General features: G+C 48.9%; 1 protein-coding gene across 2 annotated transcripts in view; it reads right to left on the reverse strand.

Moving 5' to 3' along the window:
- The window catches only part of LOC135813818 (uncharacterized), a 32076-nt gene extending 16766 nt beyond the window's left edge, over window positions 1-15310 (reverse strand). For both annotated transcript variants that reach the window (XM_065326833.1, XM_065326842.1), the window contains exons 1-3: window positions 14675-15310; window positions 14169-14323; window positions 7514-7688 (exon numbers count right to left, since the gene is read on the reverse strand). In XM_065326833.1, coding sequence (XP_065182905.1) covers window positions 7514-7688; window positions 14169-14323; window positions 14675-15029 — 685 coding nt within the window. In that variant the 5' untranslated portion in view covers window positions 15030-15310. The remainder of the gene's footprint in view (window positions 1-7513; window positions 7689-14168; window positions 14324-14674) is intronic.
- Between the last annotated feature and the right edge of the window lie 9323 nt (window positions 15311-24633).

Below are 24633 nucleotides of genomic sequence, written 5' to 3' on the forward strand. Positions count from 1 at the left end.
ACACGCATGCTAGTGGTGGTGGAGTGCTGCGAGTGCGTGTCACGTGACCACCTCGTGATTAAGCCGCGTGCGCCGCGTGTGGCCTGGCAAAATTTTATGGACAATCGTGGATCCGGCGTCTAATTATTTGGAGACGTGTTTTGCTGAGCTGTCTTTGTGCGAAGGAGCGTTCTTTGCAGTTGCAGTTTCTGTGTCAAGTCAAAGTTTTTTGCAAGTCAAAGTTTTTTCTTCCTTCCGAGGTTTCCCCTCTTCTCCGTTACTTGCTGAGATGAGCACCCGACGTGCCGTGACCCGCAGCATGGCTGCGCGAGCTCCTCTTGCTGTTGCAGCACCCCCTGCTCCCCCCACCGGCAGCATGGCTGCTCGAGCTCCTCCTGCTGCTGCAGCACCCCCTGCTCCCCCGGCAACGCCGGCTCCGGCACCTGGGTGTTCTCCTGGCCAAATGGCAACCCTCCAGGCCTTGATCGCCACATCGTTCCAGGCGGCTGTTAGAGCCGTCACCCCTGCAGCCTTGGGTCAGACGGAGTCGACACGCCTCCCGTCCCGCCTGGCTGCCCCTGCCAACACTGCCGATCCTCGGGTGCAGGTGGAGGAGTCGTTTCCTACAGGTACGGGTGTGTGTAGTAGTAGTTCCACACGTGTGCCTACTAGTGCTAGCCCCCCTACCCCTGTGGCTGCGTCGACTGTCGTCGACGGGCTGTCTCCCCCTAGTAGTGTGACTATCCATAGCTCTCGTGTGCCTACTCCAAGTGTGAATATCTCTAGCAGTCTTCCGTACAATGATTTTGTGTGTAACCCTAGTGCTGTCAATGCCGGGTCCCGTAATGGGGTGACTGACCACGTGCCCCGTAGTACGTACGACAAGGTGCTGCGCGGGGAATATGTGGAGCTTGCGTTGTTCCTCACCCCCCTCGCGGACGAGCCAGCCGCAAAGCGAGTCCGGGTGTCAGAGGATAGCGGCCAGCTAGTGCTCTCCCCGTCCCTGCCATTCCGCCGCAAGCTGGAGAGCCCGCCCGTTTGGCTGGAGGCATGGTCGGTGTATTGCGCACTGATCTGCGACACCCAACCCGCAAGGGCGGTGTCGCTGATCACGTATCAGCTTCGTATCATTCAAGCGGCGAAACGATATAGGTGGGCGGCGGTGTGCCAATATGACGAGGAGTTCCGTCGGAAACTCGCCCACAGCCCTGGCATGCAGTGGGATGTGGTGGATCAGGACCTGTACACCCGCTGTTTCACAGGCCAGGCGCTCGTTCTCTGCCCGCTCTGCAAGCGTCTCGGACACACCGCGGCGCCAACACCTGCACCTCCCGGGACCAGCGCAAGCCCGGCACGACCCAGCCAGCGTGCGAGCTGCACAACAAGGGCCGGTGTAATTTTCGGAACTGTAGGTATCGCCACGTCTGCAGCTCCTGCGGAGCTCCCGACCACGTCGCCACCCGGTGCGGGGCTCTCGCCGGCCAGTGAGACCCCGGCTAGTCCGTATCCTGCTTTATCCACGCACACACCTCACACTCCTGTTGTTTTTAATGCATTCGTGTCTGATTCGCACGCACATACACACCCTGCCTTACCCACGCACACCCCTCACACTCCAATTGTTCTGCAGGCATTGGAAATTGAATTGCTCGCACACCCTGATCCTGCATTTGTTGCCCATTTGTTAGATGGTTTGCGCTATGGTTTTAGAGTTGGCTATGACGGTCCCCGTCATTCTTTGCTTTGTGAGAATCTTTCTTCGGCATTTGTTTCCCCTGAGATTGTTTCAGCTTACCTCACTAAAGAGGTTCAGCTTGGTCACACGGCCGGTCCGTTTCGGCAACCGCCGTTCCCCAACTTCCATTCGGCTGGCATCGGTTTCATTCCGAAGAAGTCAGGTGGCCACCGCCTGATAGTGCATCTATCCGCGCCGGCCGGCGCTAGTACCAACGATTGCATTCCCGAAGACCTGTACAGCCTCGAGTACATTACTGTGGACGTCGTCGTGGGGCACGTGATCCTTCACGGGAAGGGCGCGCTAATGTACAAGGTGGATATCCGCCACGCGTTCCGCAACATCCCCGTCCACCCACACGATTGGCCCCTCCTAGGCATGGTGTGGGACGGGCAGTATTATTTCGACAAGGTCCTGCCATTCAGGCTGCGGTCTTCCCCGGCTCTCTTCAACCTGCTGGCAGATGCGCTATGTTGGATACTCCAGCACAACTATTCCCTGGCCGACCTCGAGCATTATCTGGACGACTATATTGGCGTCGCCCCGCCTAGCCCCTCTCCATCGTCATCTACCGCAGCCATTCCACAAGCGACGCTGCTAACCGTGTTTGAGAACTTGGGCGTTCCAGTGGCTACAGACCAGGACAAGGTCGTCCCTCCAACGACTGTGATGACTGTGCTGGGGATCGAAGTTGACAGTGTGGAGCAGGCGACTCGGCTCCCTCAGGACAAGTTGTTCGCCCTCCACACAGCTCTGGCAACTTGGCTCCAGCGCACCGACTGCCTCAAGCGTGAGCTCCTGTCCCTCATAGGCACGCTGTCCTTCGCCGCCAAGGTGGTCCCCCGGGCCGCACGTTCATTCGGCGCCTCATTGACCTCAGCACAACGGCTTCCTCCATGTCTGCCCAGATCCCGATCGACGAGGAAGCGCGCCTCGACATCGCCTGGTGGCATCGCTTTGCGGCCGACTGGAATGGGAAGTCCTTCTTCCACGACCAGGCCTGGTCCCGTTCTCCTGACCTCCAGTTGTTCACAGATGCCTCTGGCGAGGGCTACAGGGCTACTTCCAGGGCGACTGGTTTTTGGGAAGTGGCCGGAGGAGTTTGAATCTCCTCAGCTAAGCGTTATTATGGTTAGAGAAATGGTTCCCATTGCCCTAGCTTGCTGCATTTGGGATCCGTGCTGGGCAGGGAAGAAGCTGCTGTTTCATTGCGATAACGAGGCGGTAGTTAGAGCTTGGAAGAATGGTTCATGTAAGAACAAGCAGGCCATGGTGTTGATCCGCTTTATGTTAGCTGTTGCCGCTAGGCACAATTTCATATTGTATATCTGCCATATTGCTGGCACTAATAACGGCATTGCTGATGCTCTTTCTCGCTTGCAGCTGACCCGCTTCCGTCAACTGGCACCAACGGCGGCTGCTTCGCCAGTGCCATGCCCCTGCCTGACCGTGTTGCTCTAGGCCTCGAGGCTGATGCCCTTGTACCAGGTTCAGTGTCGGAACGCTCAGCGAGAACGTTCTCCACTGGCATTGAAACCTTCAATGATTATTGCGTTAAACATTATGTCAATCCCCTTGCACCCTCTAAGGAGGATATCGTATTATTTGCTACCGAGCTGTCCCGTACGAGGTGTGTGGCGACTGTGCGTGTGTATTTGTCAGCGGTACGGTATCATTTGCTGTGCAAGCGTGTTCCTGTGACTTGTATGCAGTCCGTCCGTCTTTCTGCAGTTCTCAAGGGCCTTGAGAGGAGGCAGGGTCCCGCAACCACGACGCGGAGAGGTCTCACTGGGCAAGATCTGGTCGACTTACAGCATTTCCTACTCCGGTCCAACTACAGCGAGTCGGACCGCGCAATGATCTGGGCCAGTGTCTTGACAGCGTTCCACGGCCTCCTGCGGGCGAGTGAGTTCCTGGCACCGCATGCAACAAGAGTCGATAGAACGCGCACGCTAACCTGGCAGCAGATCAGCGTCCAGGCGTCATCGGCAATCGTCCGCTTGCGGTTGACGAAGACAGCCCAGCTGGGTGACTGCGGCCAAGTACAGCCGCGCGAGACGCGCGACGACTTCTGCCCTGTGCGTGCCCTGACCGCCTATCTGGTCCTTGCGGGTCAGAGAGAGGCGACGGAGCCAGTGTTTGTGTTTGCGTCTGGCCGGTTTCTGACCAGGGAGGAACTGACCAAGATTCTGCGGCTAGCCCTGAGGACGAACGAGGTCAGCTCTCACTCCATGCGTATCGGTGGCGCTTCACTCATGGCTCCGTGGGGCAAGTGAATGGCAAGTAAAGCGGGTGGGCCGCTGGAGAAGCTCTGCATGCGAACGTTACGTGTGGCATGCAGCCGGGATGCCTAGCTTGTAAGTTATTGAGCAGCGCTCGCCATGATAACTAGTGTGTGTATGCCTGCACGGGCGCGGTATTATTGTGAGGAATTCGCTGCACCTGCAGCCGTGGTCACAAAGCTAGCTCGTTGCGGGTTGCGGGGAACGGGATGCCATGGTTTCTAGGACTACTATCTTTTTGGGGCAAACGGGCCTCCTATTATGTCTGTATGTTGTGACGCCGGTGCCAGGCAGTCGTGTGAGCCCTCGGTGGGCGATTGGCTGGCCTCGATGGCCGTTTGCGTGCTCTCGGCGGGCAAGATGATATCGGCCCACGGTGGGCAGTTTGCTTGCCTCGGTGGCAATTTGCGTACCCTCGATGGGTGGTCTGCTGGTTTAGCTCTCGACGGGCGGTTTGCTGGCCGCGGCGGCCATTTGAGCGCCCTCGGTGGGCAGTATACAAGTTTACCCCTCGGCGGGCGGTTTGCTGGCCTCGGCGGCCATGTGTGCGCCCTCGGTGGGCAGTATGCTAGTTTAGCCCTCGGCGGGCGGTTTGCTGGCCTCGGCGACCATTTGCGCGCCCTCGGTGGGCAGTAGGCTAGTTTAGCCATTCGGGTGCCCTCGGTGGGCAGTATTCTAGTTTAGCTGGCGGCGGGCCGCGGTGGCCATTTGTGCGCCCTTGGCGGGCAGATGCTAGTTTCAGGCATGCATCTTTACTCAATCAATTATTATCAAAGAGCATATTCTTGAATATTTGAATTGTCCAAAAGAAATCATGGCAACCCCCAACCCAATGTGTCTATTGTATGTTTGTGCATGCCATTGTGAGCGGTACGTTGTGCGGGTGTTTGCGTGTCAGAGCATGGGTACACCAGTGGCGTGTGCGTGCATGTGTGCGCTTGTGTCTGTCTGCATGAGTGCACGAGTGCCCAAGCTGGGCATGCGGGTGCACTTGGAGGTGCTTGCATGTTGACGGGTGCAGGGGCTAACTTAAGGTATTTCTAAACGTTAGGGGTGACAGACCTCAGAAACGAAATTAAGTACGTAACAAGCCTGCTGGTGGAGTGATATAACGAAAGATTTCGTGAACGAAAATTTCTACTTATACAGTAGACACTGCTTACACAATCAGACCCCGAACAAGTAAAAACCGTCATTCAACAGCAGAGTGAAACTCTTTTGCAGGGAAATTTTGGGATATATGTAATATATATCTGAGCCTGCAGTTCTTCAGTTATGAGCCTGCAGTTCTCTGGGCACCGAATTGGCTGGTTTGGGTCTGAGGAGACTGCAATGTACAATAATTCCGACAGTGTAGTGTAGTGTAGTGCAGTGTAGTGTAGTGTAGTGTAGTGCAGTGCAGTGCAGTGTAGTGTAGTGCAGTGTAGTGCAGTGCAGTGCAGTGTAGCGTAGTGTAGTGTAGTGTAGTGTAGTGCAGTGTAGTGCAGTGTAGTGTAGTGTAGTGCAGTGTAGTGCAGTGTAGTGTAGTGCAGTGTAGTGCAGTGTAGTGCAGTGTAGTGCAGTGCAGTGTAGTGTAGTGTAGTGTAGTGTAGTGTAGTGTAGTGTAGTGTAGTGTAGTGCAGTGTAGTGTAGTGTAGTGTAGTGTAGTGCAGTGCAGTGTAGTGTAGTGTAGTGTAGTGCAGTGTAGTGCAGTGCAGTGCAGTGCAGTGCAGTGTAGTGTAGTGTAGTGTAGTGTAGTGTAGTGTAGTGTAGTGTAGTGCAGTGCAGTGTAGTGCAGTGCAGTGCAGTGTAGTGTAGTGCAGTGTAGTGCAGTGCAGTGCAGTGTAGTGTAGTGAAGTGTAGTGTAGTGTAGTGCAGTGTAGTGCAGTGTAGTGCAGTGTAGTGCAGTGCAGTGCAGTGCAGTGCAGTGTAGTGCAGTGCAGTGCAGTGCAGTGTAGCGTAGTGTAGTGTAGTGTAGTGTAGTGTAGTGCAGTGTAGTGTAGTGTAGTGTAGTGTAGTGCAGTGTAGTGCAGTGCAGTGTAGTGCAGTGGAGTGCAGTGTAGTGCAGTGTAGTGTAGTGTAGTGTAGTGTAGTGTAGTGTAGTGTAGTGTAGTGTAGTGTAGTGCAGCGCAGTGCAGTGCAGTGCAGTGCAGTGCAGTGCAGTGTAGTGTAGTGTAGTGTAGTGTAGTGTAGTATTGTAGTGTAGTGTAGTGTAGTGTAGTGTAGTGTAGTGCAGTGTAGTGCAGTGTAGTGTAGTGTAGTGTAGTGTAGTGTACTGTAGTGCAGTGCAGTGCAGTGCAGTGCAGTGTAGTGTAGTGCAGTGCAGTGCAGTGCAGTGCAGTGCATTGCAGTGCAGTGTAGTGCATTTTGCACGCATGTACCTGTGTACACGTGTACCTGTGAATATTCGAGAGCGGTGATCGAGAGCGGTGATCGAGAGCGGTGATCGAGAGCGGTGATCGAGAGCGGTGATCGAGAGCGGTGATCGAGAGCGGTGATCGAGAGCGGTGATCGAGAGCGGTGATCGAGAGCGGTGAGGTGATCGAGAGCGGTGATCGAGAGCGGTGATCGAGAGCGGTGATCGAGAGCGGTGATCGAGAGCGGTGATCTGGTGGCACAGCATCCCACATATATGTACCTTTGCCATGACCTGCCTCAGACTGGAGTAGCAGGCGTCTGCCTCCGATGGGTGGTCGAGCGTTAAAGGGTCGAAACATAACAACAAACCACCACTATCGAGGTGCTATCAGAATGCGGGCCTGCTCTCATGCGGACAACAACCAAGCGTTCGGAAATAAATTTGTACGATCCCACATTTGTGGCAAGTTGCTTGCTTATATGAACTGCAACTCCTGGGCAATGAGACGGGCCATCAGAGATGTACAGAGTATTACCATGCTCCAGAACTTCAACTCTACAGCCGCTTATGCACATCTCCGTCACACTAAGCACGTCAAGTTTGTAGTCTTCAAGGTCGAGAATAATTGATGTTTTCTTGCTATTGCTCCGCAGCAAGCGCACTTTGAATGCCGCTAGCCTGCATACCGGTCCTGTGTCATTCATTAATTCACCCCCGAAACAGTTGCCTGGTTTTAGTTAGAACTCTCGCAGGGGACACAACAACAGCTGACAGCAGTTCAGCCTGGCATACCAAATCTATTTAGATACAAACCGCACCGAGCATTAATCCTTTTTTTGGGCCATTATCCGAAAAGTGATCAAATAGATTTAGCGGGGTTTTGCCTTCCATCTCATTATTTGCATGTATCTACTGGCTGTACATATGTGACAGGACGAGTGTACAGTGGATTGACATTGTGGGCCATCACCAGTGGGTGACCTACCACACATGACTGCGATCGATGGGGGCAAGCACCCTTTAATAGTATGACATGTCCGAGATGATCTGTTTCTGTGCACACTCGATCATTGAGTAAAAAAAACATTCGAACCGTTGAGGATTCTCCCAACACCAATTTATACTAGCCAGAGGGGTGTATTGCAATATACGTGTAGGGAAAATTTATCAACCACTTACCAGAGTTGAGGCAGAATTCCTTGATGTTCGCCGCCAATCCATGCCCAACCGCATTCTGAACGGCCATATGCATGTCTCTGCCGCTCGGTATGTGGTATTTCTCGATCCATAGCTTTGTCATTGCGTCGAACAAGCTAAATGGGCTCGTCTCCGGATGGGCTCTATCAGTGATCGCCTGTGGGTATAACGAATTCACAACACAAACACTTCATGTTACCCAGCACATTCCAGACAAAACAGATTCAAATAACATTGACATTAGCAAACCATACACATCATGTATGTGAGTATATCATGTGTGGATGGAGCTGGAATGAGGGCTTCTCAATCCAACAAATACCTGCTATTACCCAGAAGCGGGTGTTTTGTGACGACAACCTAGCGTTCTCACCAGGCCACTCAGCACGTAAACGTGCAGTAATAAAATATATCGGTGACAAATTTCTGTCCAGTTATCCTGCATAATTCTTCTCACAAGGCATCATCCTGGTTTATCTAATGAATGGCATACCCAAGCATTCTGGAGTACATCGCGCAGGTGACGTCTGGAGTTTGCAACGGAAAAAGTACGTCCGCCGTTGTTTGGACGCAGAGGTTGCTAACTGGCCACGGTCAGTTTCTGGAAGGTACTAGCAGAGGTGAAAGAAAGTGATTCATTTTTAAAGTACCGGGAGGACTTCAAGTTCAATTGATCAGTCGGGGCAGTGAACTGCCTGATAGTGTTTGCCAACAGTCTTTAACAATTAAGGGAGATGAGTCATCTCCCACCACTGCAGCTGTGCCGTGTTCCTAGTGGGTGGTGGCGTTCCTGCGGATGCGGAAAACTCGCCTCCAGCCGAGTCTCACACGAACCGTGATTTTTTCACCTCTGGTAGTATGTTCCAAAAACTGACCGTGGTTGGTCCCCCGGGTGAGGGAAAAGACCCAAGTGCCATCAGTACGGAGGATTAGCAAGACGAAATTCGCGTTCGCGTTCGCAAACATTTTTCAGGTCGCGAACTGGATTGCGAACTTTCGCATTTTTCGTTCGGAAAAGTAGTCGGAACACGAATCGTGGATTCGTGTCAGGGCAGTCATAAATTTACCACGCTGTACTGCCTACGTCGTGTCAACATCATGCATGTGCGAATTCTGTTTGCTAATCCTTCTCATAACGCGAATTCCGTCACTGAGTTCGACTTTCTTTGGAGAGCGAACGCGAACGCGAATTTCGTCTTGCTAATCCTCCGTAGTATGGGTGGCACATGTGAGCTGCCTTGGAGTGAAAAGCTTTTCAGCGCCTTCTAGGTTTGACCTGATCCCATAGCTCACATGGTTAGAGCATTGCTCATGACAAGCAAGGTCCCGGGTTTGAGTCCTGGTGGGTCTGGCATTTTTTCTCTCTTTTCAGGCAGTTCACTTCCCCGACCGATCCTCTGTTTTTACTTTCATTAATTTTTATTTTATCGGAGTAAGTCAGACTACAGTAAGAGTGCTGTTGTGTTTCCAATGGATCAAATCCCCTTTTCCAAACATTCAGACTTATCAATAGACAAACTCCGAGTACAGCATTGTGGTCTTCAACAATTTTTATGAATAATACTTTTTTTAAGATGTCATGGATTAAGGTGGCAGCCTGGTCCTAAATCCCTAAAAAATCGAATTTGGAAATTCACATCGAGTGCTACATCAGTTGAAAGAGCATGAACAGCTGCAAAATCTCTGAAATTTTTGTCTCGATCTGACCAGCCGTTCAAGAGTTATGGCCGAAAATGTGCCCTTGCAAGGAAAGATTTTTTTGTTGCGCGCTGTCATTTTGTTGGCAGCACTGTATTTGAATGTGAGCTGACTGTGCGCAACTTGTCGTATCATGGAATCACGCGAAAGTGTGCAGAATTTTGCTCCAAGTCCAAAAAAGTCCAAAAAATCACGTTAAAAAACCACGTATTGGGCTGCACGGCGGCGGGCGAAGCCCGCCGCCGTGCAGCCGGACTTTTGCCAGCACCCTCGTGATGTTGCAGATATGTGGCTTGATTATTGTAGTTGACGTTGATTTAGTGACTTTGGCAAGCTTGAGTCGTGTCAAGAAGTCAGGTAGGATTCAGTACCAGGCAGTGGTGGAACGTGACTGGTAGTCTTTGGCGATTTTGGAGGGTATCCTGGATTCGGTTTGAAGCGCTGTGGAAATGGCTTGCTGTGGAGGTCCCAGTACTGGATGTTATATCAAAGGTACGACCTCGTAGCACGCCCTGAACCTAAAAAAATTCAAAAATTGACTTGGGTCTGTGGGAGTCTGTGACAGAACGCCCACTCCTGCCGTTGTGACAGATTCCAGGGCCACGTTGAAGGGCCCTATCCCACCACCCATGGCTGCTTCTGGACGTTGTTTTAGGTTTGGATCCTGCGCACGAACAGAATTGGCTAGAAAATGTGAAAAAATGTAAATGTATTTGTTTGGCTCCTGGGTGGCTCGCCAACCGTGGCACTATGCCGGAATTTTGAGTTTTTCCGGCCTGTAAAGCCTGTCAGCGAGGCGCAAGAACTTTTAACCCTTTCAGCCCTGACCGGAAAATCACCTCCCACTGGGCCACAAATGGCAATTTTTGAAAATGCATATTCTGGTCCAAATTTGATTGGAGATGTTGGGTATGGACATATGCACTGTGAATCCAAAGAAATTTTGTAGGATTTCATTGTACGAGACTCATAACACCATATTTAGATATGCGACTTTTGGCGATTTTTCCTCAAAATTCATTCAATTTAGGCAATTGACGACAAAGATCAGACAAGCAATGGCAAGCAGTGCTATAACTGGTCAGTGTTGACTTCAGAATGGAGAAATGTCATATAACAAGCTTGATATGATCCTGGTGTTCTACGGCAACCTAGACTAGAGTACAGCAACTCGTTTTATACGGCGCTTGAATCATATGCGACTGCGCGATCCAGAATGGGTCTTTCTTTTTTCTTGGGCGCATCGTAAAGCTTGAATCCTCCAGCAGCCCTACCTACTTCAAGACAAAACCATGTGATGGACAGTGAGGATGCCGAGTAACTGGAGTAGCAACCACAGCAACTGCATCGGCTATAATAGCAGCCGGTGCAGTGGCAGCGGTTGGCTCACTGTGCTCGGCGCATCCCAGGGTGAATCATCACTGGCCGCACGCGTACGTACGTACGTACGCGGCACAGGTAAAGTCATATTGATAGAGAATGCAATACAGCTCATTCTCTGATTTGGACACTCACTGGCAAGACAATCCAGCTACCAAAATAGTCTGAAGCATTCCCTAAACAGCCGAGTGCATACTGCGTACCGGTGTACGTACGCATGAAAATTCAAGAAACAATCGGCTGTGCAATTTCTGATAGTGGTTCAAAATTGCACAATTGTTGACTATTCCGGATTATTCTGGATTCATATTAGATAGCAATCACCATCCTGTAGGTGCCTGGCTCTGTACTCAACATACAATACTTACATGTATGCACATCTCTATTGTGATCTGCATGCATGTCTGACCAGTACACTTGATTTCAAATTCAAATATTTTCAAAAATCTGACCTTCAAATTTGATCGCAGTTTACTTGAGGAACTTCAGCAAACGGGCTCACGACAGATAGCTCCTGCTCAGAACACCATGCCTAGGTGTTAGAGACTTCAGCATCGCTTTCCAGATCTCTTTGGTCTCCAGCATCCCCTGCGTCCGAGCCAGCTGCGATCTTTTGAATAGCAGCAAATTCGTAATCCTCAGAAAACGACTCCGACACAATTTCGCTGTCTCCAGAATCATCCTCAGAGTCATTACCCGCCTCACACTGCTTCACAGGACTCCTTCCATCGACACAGAGTAGTTGAGCTACTTACCTTGCCGAGAAACAGCAGGACAAGATGACGAAAACGAACTTTGAGCAAAACAATTTATGTGAACGATATGCCAAAATACGCACTTCAAACTCGATGCTTGCGGCTGTTCTGCTATGCAGACTGGCCACATACGCTGCGTACACGTCGATCAGGTCCTTCAGCCCACTGAGGAACAGTTCCGGGCCCCACTGATGTTGAGGCATCAGTACAAACGCGACGTACACCGAGGACGTATATATACGTCGTCAGTGGGGCAGGTGCACACGCCATGACGTATATATACGTCGACAGTGGTGAAAGGGTTAAATCATGTCCGGAGGGCCAGCATAGTGGCAGGAGTGTGTGGTGCAAGTTTCACTCAAATCCATTGAGAGACACCAAAGTTACGGTCAATTGAATGCCATATGAAATTTAGGACCAGGCTGCTACCTTAAAATGATCGACTCAGAGAGTTCGTCTTTATTGATAAGTCTGAGAAATACTATATGATTTCTCCTGCCACGACTGGTCGTTTCTGCAACCAGAAGGCTCTCCAACTGTTGACGCCGCGGTAGATCACTTTGCAGCCGTCCTTGAACGAGGGTTCCAACAGCACCTCTCTAACTTTGCTATCGGCTACAACAACCGGAAACATTCCAACCCAACATCCTCGACATCTAGTCCCCCATGGGTGACACGGTCCCTCGTATCTGAAGTGAAGCGCAAGCGTGATCTTTTCAGCATCTACAAGAAATTCCCAACGCCGGTTAACCGGGAGGCTTACCGAGTTCAACGCAACTTCGTCAAGCACCTTTCTCGTACCTCACACCGCTCCTTTCTAAACTCTCTTTCTGCAACACTCTCCTCCCCCGATCGCCCATCACTCCACCAATTCATTCGCAACCAGTGCCGCGGGACCTCCCGCGCGCCAATCCAGTACCTGACGGACTCCCATGGCAACCGCCAGCACGATGTGAAGGCGATTGCAGACACACTGAACAAGCAGTTTGTTTCATCCGGCATTCCGGAAGATCCGAATTGGGTCATTCCATCGCTGTCCCCAGCCCCTGAACTTAGCGCACCACTCACACGCGTCGTTACCACGACTGCTACCGTCTGTAAGCACCTCAAACTCCTGAAGAATTGTAAGTCCCCTGGCGAAGATGGCATACCCAATGAGGTTCTCAAATGGCTTGCGCCATCTCTGTCCTATCCCTTGTGCCTGCTCTTTAACATGTCATATCGTACAGGAGTATTTCCGTCCGTCTGGAAATCTGCTGTTATCGTCCCGATCTATAAGAAAGGCCAACGCTCTCAGGCTGGCAACTACAGACCAATCTCTCTCCTTCCCGCTGTGTCCAAGGTCTGTGAACGTATTTTCTTTGAGTCTCTGTACTGCCACGTCACCCCAGCGCTTTCACCATCTCAATCCGGTTTCTGCCGTGGAGACTCCACAACTTTCCAACTAACACGTCTAGTACAAGACATCTACACCCAGCGGAACCTCAGGCGGCATGTTGGCATCGTGTTCTTTGACCTAGCGAAAGCTTTCGACACCGTCTGGCATCGTGGTCTGCTTGCAAAGCTAGAGTCCGTCTTCTTGGTACACGGTCCAGCCCTGCAATGGCTCTCATCCTATCTTTCCTGCCGCCACCAGACTGTCAGAGTATCTACCTCCCTATCAGACCCATTACTAGTCGTGTCTGGGGTACCCCAGGGGTCCATACTTGGGCCGCTCCTATTTCTACTGTACGTTAATGACTTGCCAGCCCTTGTACCAAATGTAAGTCTTTTTGCTGACGACACTGCTCTGATGTGCTCCGACAGCTCGGCAGACAACCTCACGGCCTCCATGCAGTCCGGGGTCAACGCTACAGTAACATGGATGGAAACCTGGAAACTGAAGCCTAACCTCGCCAAAACCGAGGCCATGTTCTTCTCTCCCTCGCCCCCCACTCAACTTCTGTATTTTCCTGGTCTAAATAGTACACCTATTAAAGTTGTTAACGAGCACAAGCACCTGGGCGTTATTCTCGACCGCCAACTCTCCTGGTCTCCACAAGTCCAGTCTGTGTGCAAGCGTGCGAGTGCGTCCTTAGGTATGCTACAACCCCACTGCCAACACTTGAATGATAACTGCAGAAAATTGTTCTTTAAGTCGTACATTTTGCCTATATTTGACTATTGCGATATAGCTTGGTGCGGGTTGTCTCAGACTTTACTCCACAGACTGGAGGTACATCAACGCTTGCTTCTGAAAATTCTGTTTCGAAAAGACCAAACATTTGCCTCCCTTTGTCTTTATAAACTTGCTTCCACGCACCCTCTTCTTGCCCGACATCAGCAGCATCTTTGTATCCTTGTGCAAAAAATCTTCCTAGCCCAAGTCCCGAAACATATTGCCAAGTACAACTGGTTTGTTACCACTAGACCAACACGCAATGCCTTATCACTGCCCCGAGCTAGTTCCTCTCTGTTTTTGAAATCCCCTTTCTTCTCAGCATACTCCCTTTGGTCTAACCTGCCTACTAGCATCAAGACATGCCAGGATATCAGGAAATTCACAGTCCAGCTTTCCACACTGTCTCATCCGAAGTGATCCCATGTATTATTAATGTGCCTCCCTTTCTTTTTCTCTCCCTATCTCCTTTCCCTCTCTGACAGCATCTTTCTTTTTTTTTCCCTTTTAGCTTGCCGTGGTTGGCTATCACCTGACCTCTCATGTTTATTGGCAGTCTTCGGACGGGCCAGGAGATGTTGAATAAATAAATAAATAAATAAATAAATATTATTAGTACAGTGAAATAGGCAAAAAGAGAACACACCGCTTTTGGACTGTCCGGGAATTCCTTCTCCAGAAGGTAGGATCCAACATCATGCACACGTTGGGAGGATTCGGCCACGATGTCCCGGATGCGTTTTAGCCTCTCCATTCGATCAATGTTGCTGATGGTGCGGAAGTTCACCCACTCTGGCAGTGCTGTAGAGACAATATAATAGCATAAGCAAACAGATACAATCATCACACCCATCCAACAACACATCCACCTCTCTCACACACAGGCATTCACTCAAGTGCACATCCATGTGTATGCATGCAGACACGTGCGAGTGGGCAGTTCCACAACCACACACAACCACACTTATTTGGCAAACAATGCCTGAGCAATGCCCCACCTGATGACGCCAGATTTTCTTCGTTGTGATACACGTACAGAGCAAAGTGAATTGTCATTTTTGTGATACGCTGTATCTACACTATTTCGTCTTACCCAGTTATGTGTGTCATTATCATGTGTGTAAACCAGTATGGATCATCTTCTACACTTACCGGAGGACGAACCAAGTGCTGGCTCATGATCTGCCGACATTGGCTTCGTCGGATGGTCAGTTTTTCCACTGGCAGTTGGATCGCGTCGCTTTGCCATGGTACTGGCGACATGTTCCGCTACATGAGGCTGGCTGTGCTGAATGAGCCTCAGGAACGTGTCGACCTGTTCCTCTGTTTTCGTCAGCATCAGCCTCACCATGTACTTTGTCAGATCAGACTTCACGTGTTCCTTGCTAGAGGCAGTATCATATTCATCAACGTCCAGCACATCATTCTCCAGCAAGAGTTCCAAGATCAAGGATGCATCTAGATTGGAAACTAGGAAGGCTATGTTATAGCGCACCCTGTCTGCCATTGTTCACACTCCTGCCTGTCCGCGTGACCACAGTTCACTCGCACTGCGGACTGATCACGATCGACATCGAGTTACTGCATAACTTCTTAGGATCAAAGAGATGTCTTATCTCACGCAATTATACGTACTGCCACGTACAAGCCGTTCATCCGTTGTGGCTCAGGTACAGAGCGAAATTGATGAAGGCAAGCAACTCTTTCGAAAATAACGCTTGAAATGTTCAGCATCAAGCTCGCATAGATCGCTATCAGCACTAGAAAAATAATCCGAAGGAGATGAAAATGCCAACGGTGCGGTAGTTCAGTACTGCAGTGCAGAGTGCAGAGGCTTATTTGGCCGATGGCGATGTTGGGCCGGTGGCCTGGGCATGGGCTGGAGTCTCCGACTCTCCAGTCATGGCTGCCGTGGCGCATGCGTGCACGAAGAAAAATCCGCGACATTTTGTCGTTTTCGGTTCCTTGGCAGATCAGAGTATGCGAGTGCATAGCCATAACTGGCATAAGCCAAGACTGATCCGAGAATCTAAGGGCGCGTTCGAATTGTCTTCATCAACTGTTCTTACAAATTTTATATAGAGATTAGTTGAAGTGTCCGAGAACGGTTTCTATCATTTTAGAGTTTTTCAGTGGAATTGTCATGGCGATGATGACGTCCGATCAGATCGACCATCGCCACGTAGACCTACTACGTGACGTAGCTATTCCAAACTCTTCGAAACTAATCCACCTTCCCATCGGATGAGTTTTGAGGAGCTTCGTTTTTCTGAAGAGGCCAATAAGGCTACCTCTTCAGAAAAACGAAGCTCCTCGAAAAGTCAAAGAGTGACAATTCGAACGCGCCCTTAATGAGCCAGAGCACGCGAAAAGGGTGCTTAGCCTCACATTTTGGAAGTACATGACTTGTAATTACCGTACTGGCAATATATGTTGCCGCGTAACGCGTAACGCAGGGGGGTGCGGCGTAACGCGCGACCAGGCTAGTGCGACAAATTTTCGTTGAGTTCGTAACGCGCGTTCGGCGGGGTGCGGCGATCTTTTCACTCAAAATGATGCAGCAAAAGCAAAAAAATGATGCGGCAATAGCAAAAAAGTGATGCGGCAATAGCAAAAAAAGGACTGCGGCAATATAGAAACCTGTGTAACGGCTCCTGTGCGACTTTGCATGTAACGCCCTGCGTGCGGCAAACATGTGCCAATGTAACGCTTCATGGCCTCACTGCGGCAACATAATATTGCCAGTACGGTAGTTGGGTTTTTAGTGCACCATGATGATTATTTATGAATCGAGTAAACGGTTGATCCTAGCATGGAAATTCAATTGGCTGTCTTGACATGCCACGAGGTGCAGAAATAAATAAATAAAATAAATAATTGGTATTGATAATGGTCAAAGATTGAATAAAGCCAGACAGTTATAGAAAAACAAGTGTTGATCCTCATGATTTCGATGACCACAGACCTGAGACTGGAGGATTGAGGCTGTTGGATATTATTTTTGAAAATCCATTCAAACGTCAAATAGAAATGCGGTGCGTGACTAGATGGTCAACTGATCGAAATCGTTGCCTCGCGTTACAATAGCGCACGTGTCTGGTTGCTCTACGGTACCCGTGCAGTTCCGTTCTTAGTTACCTGTATCGTCCAAGATTAAGAGCATGCGACAGTGGACTGGAAACTAATACTTCGGACAGGGGACGAGTGATCACTGCTAGCGAGCTCTGTGGCCAATGACGTGGCCAGGGTTGCCAGCGATTATAACAGTGTAGGAACGCAGAAAGGATAGTCCAGGAGCAGAAGACTCTCGAGGAAAGTGCAAGCTATGAAAAAAGGCATGCAATGGCGGCCACAGTCACACACGTAGCAAGTAGAGGCTTGCTGCAAAGATACAACTGTGTCTTTGTGCTCCGCCCGTACAACACAGCAAAACAACAACAGAGTTGCATAGCCAGTGGCTGACGACTCTCTTACGGCCGTTGGAAAGCGCAACTGTGTTTCAAGTGTGAAAAGAACTCTAAGCGCTGAATCCAACCTACCATGAAGATCTTGATTGGTGGGACACACGGATCAATGAGCACCGCTGGAACTGCATTCTGGGTAGCATGACTCACTGGACGTCTGTGAGGACAGTGCAGAGCATGATTTTTATGATCAATCAAAAACTGCTGATTGCTGTTACGCGTACAATGATATGTACACAGGCTCACAGGAATAGACTGGCAACGACAGTGTTGGTGAAGGGAATGGCCGATATCTCCAACCTAACCTAGCAGCCGTACAAAGGCAGCATCATGATGGCCAGCTTGCCTGACGAGTTTATCATCGCTCAGTATCCAGAACCGTTCCAGCAACTTTCCCACAATGAAGTGATGATGATGGAAGCAAGGTAGCCAAATGTCAAGCTGGAAGACATGTTATCACTGGCGGCATACTGGATCAGAAACTGAGCACGGAGGACAGCTTTCACAGCAGAGATAATCAGCCATGTATCAGTGGTGGGTGCAGACAGCAGAAGCCAAGAACGGAGAAGGATAGATTACATTGAGAGCAGAGGTACGTTGTTGTTGTTGTTGTTGTTGTTGTTGTTGTTGTTGTTGTTGTTGTTGTTGTTGTTGTTGTTGTTGTTGTTGTTGTTGTTGTTGTTGTTGTTGTTGTTGTTGTTGTTGTTGTTGTTGTTGTTGGTGTTGTTGTTGTTGTTGTTGTTGTTGTCGTCGTCGTCGTCATTGTTGTTGGTTTTGAAAACAAGTATACAGTAGGACCCCCTTCTCAGGCCCGTAGCAGCCCTAATTTGGTTGGTCCGGCAAGATCCGACCTCGATGCTCCCTCCCTCCCCCCCCCCCCCCCCCGAGCCCACACTCATATATTATATGCTGGTACATGTACATGTACGTCCATGTACATGATTGTACGTGCATGTACATGGACATGTATGTAATTGTGACCATGCAGAGTGACTATAATAATAAAATAATATTTGCGGGATCTGCGTTAGCATCACTTGAATGTTCAGAAACACACACGCTATAGCCTTCGAGTGACATAGAGCGAGAAAGGGAAGAAGGATGCTCTGCATGAGTCAGGAAAAAGGGCATCAGCATGTTGTGTCCGTCCGAACAGAACTTATTGAAGCCTATGAAGGCATAGCAACAATATCCATAGCCAGCAATCGCATGTCATCACGTACATTCAAAATCAACATAATTTTTCGAATCGACCTTTTTTTCAGGATCACTTTTCAACGAGGACGAAGCAAAGTCGGCCGAACGAAGCCTAGAGGGAGAAAATCACCCTCTCCACTTCACCATCACGATACTGACATAGATACGAGATGAAACAACTAAAAAATCCACAAGAAAACTGTACGGCCATCATCGCGCTGACTTTGGTCTGACTTTGGTCTGAGAATTTCTATCACGATCAAAAATGTACGAGGAGCACTCAAAAATAAGCAACAGACGTACCTCTATCGCTCTCTACTCCTTTTTCAAGGCACAAAAGTCGACTCTCCACTTTCAAACCAGGAACCAGACATACCAGTGGTCCTTTTCAGCTGCTCCACGAGCGCAGGAAATGTTCACCAAGGGGCGCAGAGCAGCATCCATTCCAGAAAAAGAGCTAAAATACGAGTGAGACTGCATGCCTGAGTACAGGTAGACTCCCTCTAATTCGAATACGGTATAATTCGAACATTCCGTGTAATTCGAACTTTTTTTCATGAGTACATGTATGAGTACATGCAGAAAATAGTCAATTTCAGCGTTTCTGCTCCAAACAGCAACTAGCTTCGACTAGAAACAAAGATTACACCAAAGGATCAAACAACAACCATTTTCTGCAGTTTTTTTGCAGATGGCTTCCTTGTGCTGGGCCCAGCACGCCAAAAATCACACCTCGGAGGAGTACAAAAATTACAACTCTCAGATGTCCTCGATTGCTGGCCATGCTAAATGCATGTGATAAAAGAGCCAAAATGGACCTTTGGAGGAGGAGAAAGTACAAGTACATTGCAACGGAGGAATGGCAGGAGGTCATACAGTAGAGGACAACACCCACGTAGTGCTATGTACACTCGGACGTCTCTTATCCGGGCACCTCGGGACTGTGCACTGCCCGTATCTCAGATTTGCCCGTATCTCAGGATAACTCATCTACCATGTATCATTATCATTTTTGAAGAGGTTTTTTTGGCGCATATTGCACATGTTCAGGTTACAAAAATAATCCGTGGATAAAAATGTATGGATTACACAGGTTGGCAGTGACAAAAAAGCACTTCTGCATTCGGAAAAAAAGTTCAACCCCCCAAATTCGAAGCATTTTTGCCATAGGAACTCAAGATGAGGGTGGCCGGTAGAGAGACGTGCCCGTATCTGAGGCGTCCGGATAAGAGGCGTTTGAGTGTACATGACATGGTATTCGCTACATGTACATGTATTACCATGAGTTATAATACTCTTGCTTGTACCATGTACTACCTCTACTTATTGCACACATCATGGGTGGACATCCTGAGCTGCTCACATGTATTGTGTGAGCTCCTGCTTTTTTTTATTTTTATTATTTTTTTTTTTGGGCGAATATTGGTCCGGCAGCTGACCGCCTGCTACGGCCCTGCTTCCCCCACCACCATCACCATCACCATCACCACCATTACCGTCATCCCCCTATCCGGGAAGAATGGGACCGGACCCTGCCTATAACTGGGAATTTCCCGAAACTTGGAATAGTTTTGTTTTCCCGTCTGAGCGTAGACGGAAGTCCTCTGATTAGGGAACTTTTACTGTACTGTCAAGATTGTAGCAAGCTGGGTGGAATCATGACTATGGGTGAAACGAATTCACCGAGTATTCTCACATGATTCGTTTTCAGAGCATATCGGCCAAGAGCCATCATCAGTAGTTTGTTACTAAGTTACGTACTTCAAACAAGTATGACTTGGTTATCCACTTAGGGGAAGTTAAGCCGTTAATCAATTATTCACCAGTTGTATTCTTCGATGTGCTGAGTCGAATGGTCTTGGTCCGAGGAAGCTGAGACTCCCTTCCTTCTTTTTTCCCAATCGAACTCGCCACTTCCACCAAAACTGGGTGACTGCGCCCTACTGGATGGGTATTTGTAGGCAAAATGTCACTAAAAGCGCCATTTTGTCCTTATAAAAGCACAGATGAGCGCGATTGGCCCATGTGTTGTAGTCTTTTCGACACTGAGTCGACTGGTTTTGGTCCGAGAAGGCTGCGATGCAGAGTTCGGCCCTTATTCCCAATCGAACATGGTTGAATATGCGGTCATGTGCTCATACGCACACCAGTCACCTGGCCACCATGCCTGCAGGGTACAGCTAACAGCCTGCTTGGGTGCGTTCATGTCACTCGAGTTGAACTTGAGTTGAACCTTGGTGTGAAAGTTGTAGCATACCGGCACGGTGACCAGATGACGTGTGCACGCATGAGGACGTGACCGCTTAAAGGGGAAGTATACCCTAAAATCAAATTTTCAACAGTTGTAGTCTTCTGGGTGCTGAGTCGAATGGTCTTGGTCCGAGGAAGCTGCGACGCTCCCTTCCTTCTTTTTTCCCAATCGAACCCGCGCACTTCCACCGAAACTGGGTGACTGCGCCCTACTAGATGGGGACTTGTAGGCAAAATGTCACTAAAAGCGCCATTTCGTTCTTATAAAAGCACGGATGACCGTGATTGGCCGATATGTTGTAGTCTTTTGGACGCTGAGTCGACTGGTTTTGGTCCGAAAAGGCTGCGATGCAGCGTTCCTCCTTTATTCCCAATCGAACATGGTTGAACAAGCGGTCACGTGCTCCTGGGTGCCCAAATCACCTGGTCACCACGCCAGCAGGCGCCAACTTTCACACCAAGGTTCAACTCGAGTGACAGGACTGCACCCAAAAAAGGTCAAACAGGCTAGTAAGTTGTACCCTGCAGGCACGGTGACCAGGTGACTGGTGTACGCAGGAGCACGTGACCGCTTGTTCAACCATGTTCGATTGGGAATAAAGGAGGAACGCTGCATCGCAGCCTTTTCGGACCAAAACCAGTCGACTCAGAGTCCAAAAGACTACAACATATGGGCCAATCGCGGTCATCCGTGCTTTTATAAGAACGAAATGGTGCTTTTAGTGACATTTTGCATACAAATCCCCATCTAGTAGGGCGCAGTCACCCAGTTTCGGTGGAAGTGCGCGAGTTCGATTGGGAATAAAGGAGGAAGGGAGCGTCTCAGCTTTCTCGGACCAAGACCATTCGACTCAGCACCCCGAAGACTACAACTGGTGAAAATTTGATTTTAGGGTATACTACCCCTTTAATCAATATGTTCGATTGGAAATACGGGCCGAACGCTGCATCACAGCTTTCTCCGACCAAAACCACTTGACTCAGCGTCCGAAAGACTACAGCATATGGGCCAATCGGGGTCATCCGGGCTTCTATAAGAATGAAATGGCGATTTTACAAATCCCCATCTCAGTGACAAGGACGCAGTCACCCAGTTTCGGTGGAAGTAGCGAGGTCGAAAGGGAATAAAGGAGGGAGGGAGCGTCTCAGCTTCCTCGGACCAAGAACATTCGACTCAAAACCTCGAAGATGACAACTGGTGAAAATTTGATTTTAGGCTTAACTTGCCCTTTTAAGATTTGTTTTGAACCAACTAAATCAAAAACACTTCAAGCACACAACTCCTTGGAATACGAATACTAGTATATGTAGAAGAGAAAAGGACATATGGATACGAGTTAAGAGTAACTCTCCATCACTGTAACATGATACTATATACAGTCAGAAAGTGCGATAACTAGGCACAAAACTGAGAGAGTACTGAAATATTCGACGTCCTGACACCTAGCTTCAACACATCTCCGTAGCGCTAACCGACAGCCTTCCAACTTGGAAGGTTCAATCTTAACTCGTATCCATATGTCCTTTTCTCTTCTACATTTATTTATGGCTCAACATCCGAGTTTCAAAACACTAGTATACATGAAATATCTGACTGTCATGTACATTGTACAAATCACTGGGTTTTGTTTGCAACGGAAGTTGTCATTTGCTGTTTACGGGGTTTTATTAATTATTTTCAATGGGAGATCAAGGCGCTAGCCGTATTTGCCAGTATTTATCACACGTGAACAAAACGGAGACTTTTTGAGATCCTCCTCCAAAGCGTGCACACATGCATGTAGTGAGTGAACCATTCGCCTCAGTTGTATGTGTATACTGCTCTGCACATTTGTGCATTGAGAACTCTGCTTTGATGTGCCTTGACTGGCCTTGCTAGTACATGTAGTGAAGTCAGTACGATTCCTTTGAGAGATGATTAACATTCACATGGACTATAGTGTAAGAGTAAGAAATGGGATGAGGAGGGTGGGTCAGAATATGAAAGCTATCTGCAGGCAAGGGAACTGAAAAAGACAGCAAGCTCAGTTGTGCGCACAGGAAAACCTGCGCATGCGCAGAGCGTGCGAGCATTATGATGTCTACGATACACAGCAGTATGTAGAGAGAGCAAGATCGTGCACGCACGTAAAGAGGGCCATGCGACCCGTTATAAAGAGCCAATAGCGGAGCGATGGTACGGGACTGTTAGCAACGGTTTAACTCGACGGTTTAACTCAATGGTTTAACCCTTTATGGGTCTCACATAAGCGTAAGGGTCGTATGTGACCCTTACAGTAAAATCGCATTTTCTGTGAGTTTTGTTGCTAGGAGACAACTAAAATGGTGCTCCACTCGTAGCTGAGGTCCCAGGCTTTCCAGCGGTGTAAAAAACAACCATACTTACCATACAAATTTTTGCAGTATCGATCGACTGAAGTCTGGTGAAATTGGAAAAGACGACCATCCGCCATGCGCGCATTTCGAGAATGGGAGTGCATCTCTTGAAGCCGTGTCAGAAAAGCTTTCTGAGGACACTGACGGCACCAGTCTAGGCTGGATGTCCCTGGAGGATTTCCAGTGTAATGTCGTGAGAAAGATAGCTCCGTTGAGTCCTCCTAGCTCAAATAAATCGTCCCCGAATGAAGAAATCAAATTTACCAACCAGCGAGGAAGCACAGCAACAGCAACTCTTACAAGGACTTGTCAGGTGCGATCAGCTGATTCGCCTGGCCGTGAGAATCACGGCACGCGTGACATCGCGCCTGAGTACTCATCTGAGCGAGAGTGAATCTGACGCGAGCGGCGCTGAGGTGAACGAACCAAAATTGTGATATTGTGGAACTGTTGCTGCTGGTGCATCGCCGATGGCGAGGTATTGGAGCTCAAGGACGGAATTAGGAGCATATATTCTTCACCAAGACGTAGCGCTTACCTGATTGTTTATCATAGGACTTCAGCTCCATCACGAACTTGGTATGCACTTCGTGCTGTGATTTTTGTGCTTTTTTGTTCACAATTGTATTTTCTCTCAACTTGAAGGGCTACCACGGGTCATACCCTTGCCTGGACATAGTCATATTTGTGTTTTCTGGACGCGTCCAGGCATACAGATTTTGAAAATATAATTATAGTTTACCCATACCTACAACTCACGGAACTTGAGTTATGGCTCGTTGTTTGTACGCGTGTTTGCGTGACCACCTCACATACATTGAGTAAGACCCACAAAGGGTTAACTCATACGTAATTCATACGTTAACCAAACCTTATTAAAATGCTGGTATGCTTTGTAAGTGTTCTACGAAAAAAGAAAAAAATCACAGTATCCACCCCACCCCCAACATTATGTTTTGTACCGTCATAAGGATTTGTGACAGTTATGTACGGGTATGTTGATACTCTTTTATGCTGACACTTCACAGGCATTGTTTGCTGGCTATCACAGGCAAGCATGGACTACCTGACGGTGTTCAAGTACTGGAAATCACCAACACAGATCATGCAGTTTGTCCACCGACCAGTGCAATGCCAACTGATAGCCGAGTAGCAAGGTAAGACCACGTTCAGCTGAAACTGAACCAGCTGATTACACTCGTGTGATGTATTTTTACCACTCGTGTATTTGATTGTCACCAACAGCACTGTCAGGCGCCGACGAGTGGAGCGCCGAAGCACGAACAGGCTAGGATTTCACCCAGCACAGCATACCATGTATGCACGGAGACTCAACTCGGCATAGGTCGTAAAGCATGACAATAACTTTGAGCACAGTCTAGGCTAGGAGGCTGCCCCCCCCCCCCCCCCCCCCCCCCCCCCGTCTCTTCAGTTGTTTGGTGACCAACAGTACTGTAGACATTTACACCCAAAGGCCATACCCATAGTTTGCTAGAATATTATGTCATGTGAAAATAAGTTGCTATGACAATACCCCACTTATTCAGGGATATTTATGACTCAAAATAAGTTTCTATGACAATACTCCACTTATTCAGTGATATTTTTACTCATGTGTTCATTGAAATAGAAGATATCACATGGTATTTTCGGACGATTTCGTACACAGCCTCTTTTGTACTAAAATTAATTCTGTACTAAAATTTGTTCCTGTGAAGTTATGTACACTATACATGCATATGCGTACCACATGCAAATACATGCATTTAGCATGCAGCACGTACGAAAATAAAATCCGTACGAAAGGTCGAAAATCGGCTTTGT

Source organism: Sycon ciliatum, chromosome 1 (genome assembly GCF_964019385.1).
Source record: "Sycon ciliatum chromosome 1, ocSycCili1.1, whole genome shotgun sequence".
NCBI classification, from domain to species: Eukaryota; Metazoa; Porifera; class Calcarea; order Leucosolenida; family Sycettidae; genus Sycon; species Sycon ciliatum.